Consider the following 2,024-nt stretch of genomic DNA (forward strand, 5'->3'; position numbering starts at 1 on the left):
GATACGTCCATTTGTGTGTATGTTGTCTTTCATACGCAAATAAAATATATAACGATAATAATAACACAAAATTGCTTAATATAACTGAAATTATTTATAATACTGACATCAAAGAATCCAAACAAATAAATAATAAATAGAATTTTTAAAGGCTAGTTTCCGCTAGTTTTTAACATGATACAGTGAACCTTCTGATAACCACCGAAAGCATAATTTGATACTTAATAACACCATTTACTTACTTAAAATTTACGTATCGATAATTACGTATCGATTCTAATTGTAAGATTACGTAAGAAAAAAATTTAATTATTGATCTTCCGTCGAGGACGGTGTCACGATATTTCTCCGCGCATGAGCGATCGATTCAAAATGTACTTTGGCTTGGAGATTCTTTATGCAAAATTTCTGCAGAAGTGACGAGTCGTAGAAGTTCTCAATATCAATGATTCCATGATGAATTGCTACCTCGGTTTTCGTCAGTAATAAGGAATTCCAGGGCGCCCATTCAAGCTCACGTCGGAAGCGAGTCAATCTTAGCTCGTCGAGGTCGTCGCACTCAGAAATACCTGACCTACCATGCCAGACTTTGTTCACCAAACGACAGATGACTTTGACTCCGATCACAAAAGCTAAACTGCCATAACAACCCATCTTGGCTTCGAAACGTCTGATTTCCCATAACATTCTCTCGTACGGCTCATACACGATGCGAGGCTCTTTCCGAGTTTGGATAGACATACAGTAGACACAAGAAGAAGAGCGCAGTCGCCTTTCACGGGGAAACTTCTCTAAGGATAAGAGCTTGCCGCAGGTTCTACACAGCCGTGTGATGTTGGTATTCGACCAATCGAATAAATGTATATCTTCCTCGATATCGCCTGAGATGAATAGAAATTATTAATTAATGTCTAATTCTTCTTATTTTAAAATTTAAAAATAATTCTGCGTATATGTATATACTTTTTAACTATTTAAGTTTTTATTTACAGTTTTAACAAACTATTTGGAAAAAACTATTATGCTGCTGTAAATGAAAGAAAAAATTGAAAAACCTTGCAGAGTATTGCGTGCCAGCTTAAGAAAGCTCAGCTTCAGTCGATTCCTGAGCCAATTAAGTTTGCTTGTATTCACGTGACACGTTAAAAGGTCTAGCTCTTGGTTAACTAAATAAATGAGCTCATACGATTGGCTGCACGTGTGCATGTCAGCGATGTGTTTTACGTCGTGTAATAAATCGACCCGTTCTGGGATAGATAAATTCTCGTTGGCTAGCAAGGCATAAACGTTCCTGTGTTGGCGGGCTCGCTGAACACGCAAAGTGTCAACCAGAATCGGCCGACCTCGACTGTCCTGCCAGGTAATCGATCTGGATAATTCATCTAGGAATCTATATCGTTTTTGTTCTCTACTCTTGAGACGAACAATGGTCTTCATGGAGTCTATAGTGCGCAACAACTCGACTTCTTTTGATAAGATTAAGCCACAGGCTGCGATCTTCGATGATCCAAGGAGCGTGAGACTCGCTCGCTCGGTCTCAAGGATTCGCCAGCGATCTAGGAGATTGTAGAGCGATTCAAAGTCCGAACTCGTACGTGGCGGGCAGCGATTTAGTATCACGAAATCCATGCCGCTGTAGGTGGACAACATCTGAGAACATTCGATCACGTTCGCCTCATCACATCGAAAAACATCAGCCACTTGGAAAGCATTCGCTCTGGCCGCCACTCTAGCTCGATAAGCCCTGCAGATCCAAATTGATAATTGTTTTGAATTTAATCATAATGAAATTTTCATTTTGATATACACAAAGATATATATTTTTACGAATTAAATTGTGCGAATAGATTAATAAAAATTAAAATCTCTTTCTTTAACTTTGTAGCATTTTTATATTGTCTCAACAAAAGTTTAAAAGTAATTACAAAAATATTAAAGAGTTATATTTTCTCTAATGTAAACTTTTTTAGTGTATGAAAATAAACTAATATATATATATATATATATATATATACTAACACTAT

General features: G+C 37.0%; 1 protein-coding gene across 1 annotated transcript in view; it reads right to left on the bottom strand.

Moving 5' to 3' along the window:
* Positions 1–309: 309 nt before the first annotated feature.
* Positions 310–2,024, bottom strand: part of LOC108688187 (IQ and ubiquitin-like domain-containing protein) — a 2,688-nt gene continuing 973 nt past the window's right edge. Inside the window, exons 2-3 of the mRNA XM_018194333.1 lie at positions 1,056–1,744; positions 310–881 (exon numbers count right to left, since the gene is read on the bottom strand). Of these exons, the coding sequence (XP_018049822.1) occupies positions 310–881; positions 1,056–1,744 (1,261 nt within the window). The remainder of the gene's footprint in view (positions 882–1,055; positions 1,745–2,024) is intronic.

The sequence above is a fragment of the Atta colombica genome, unplaced genomic scaffold (assembly GCF_001594045.1).
Source record: "Atta colombica isolate Treedump-2 unplaced genomic scaffold, Acol1.0 scaffold226, whole genome shotgun sequence".
NCBI lineage: Eukaryota > Metazoa > Arthropoda > Insecta > Hymenoptera > Formicidae > Atta > Atta colombica.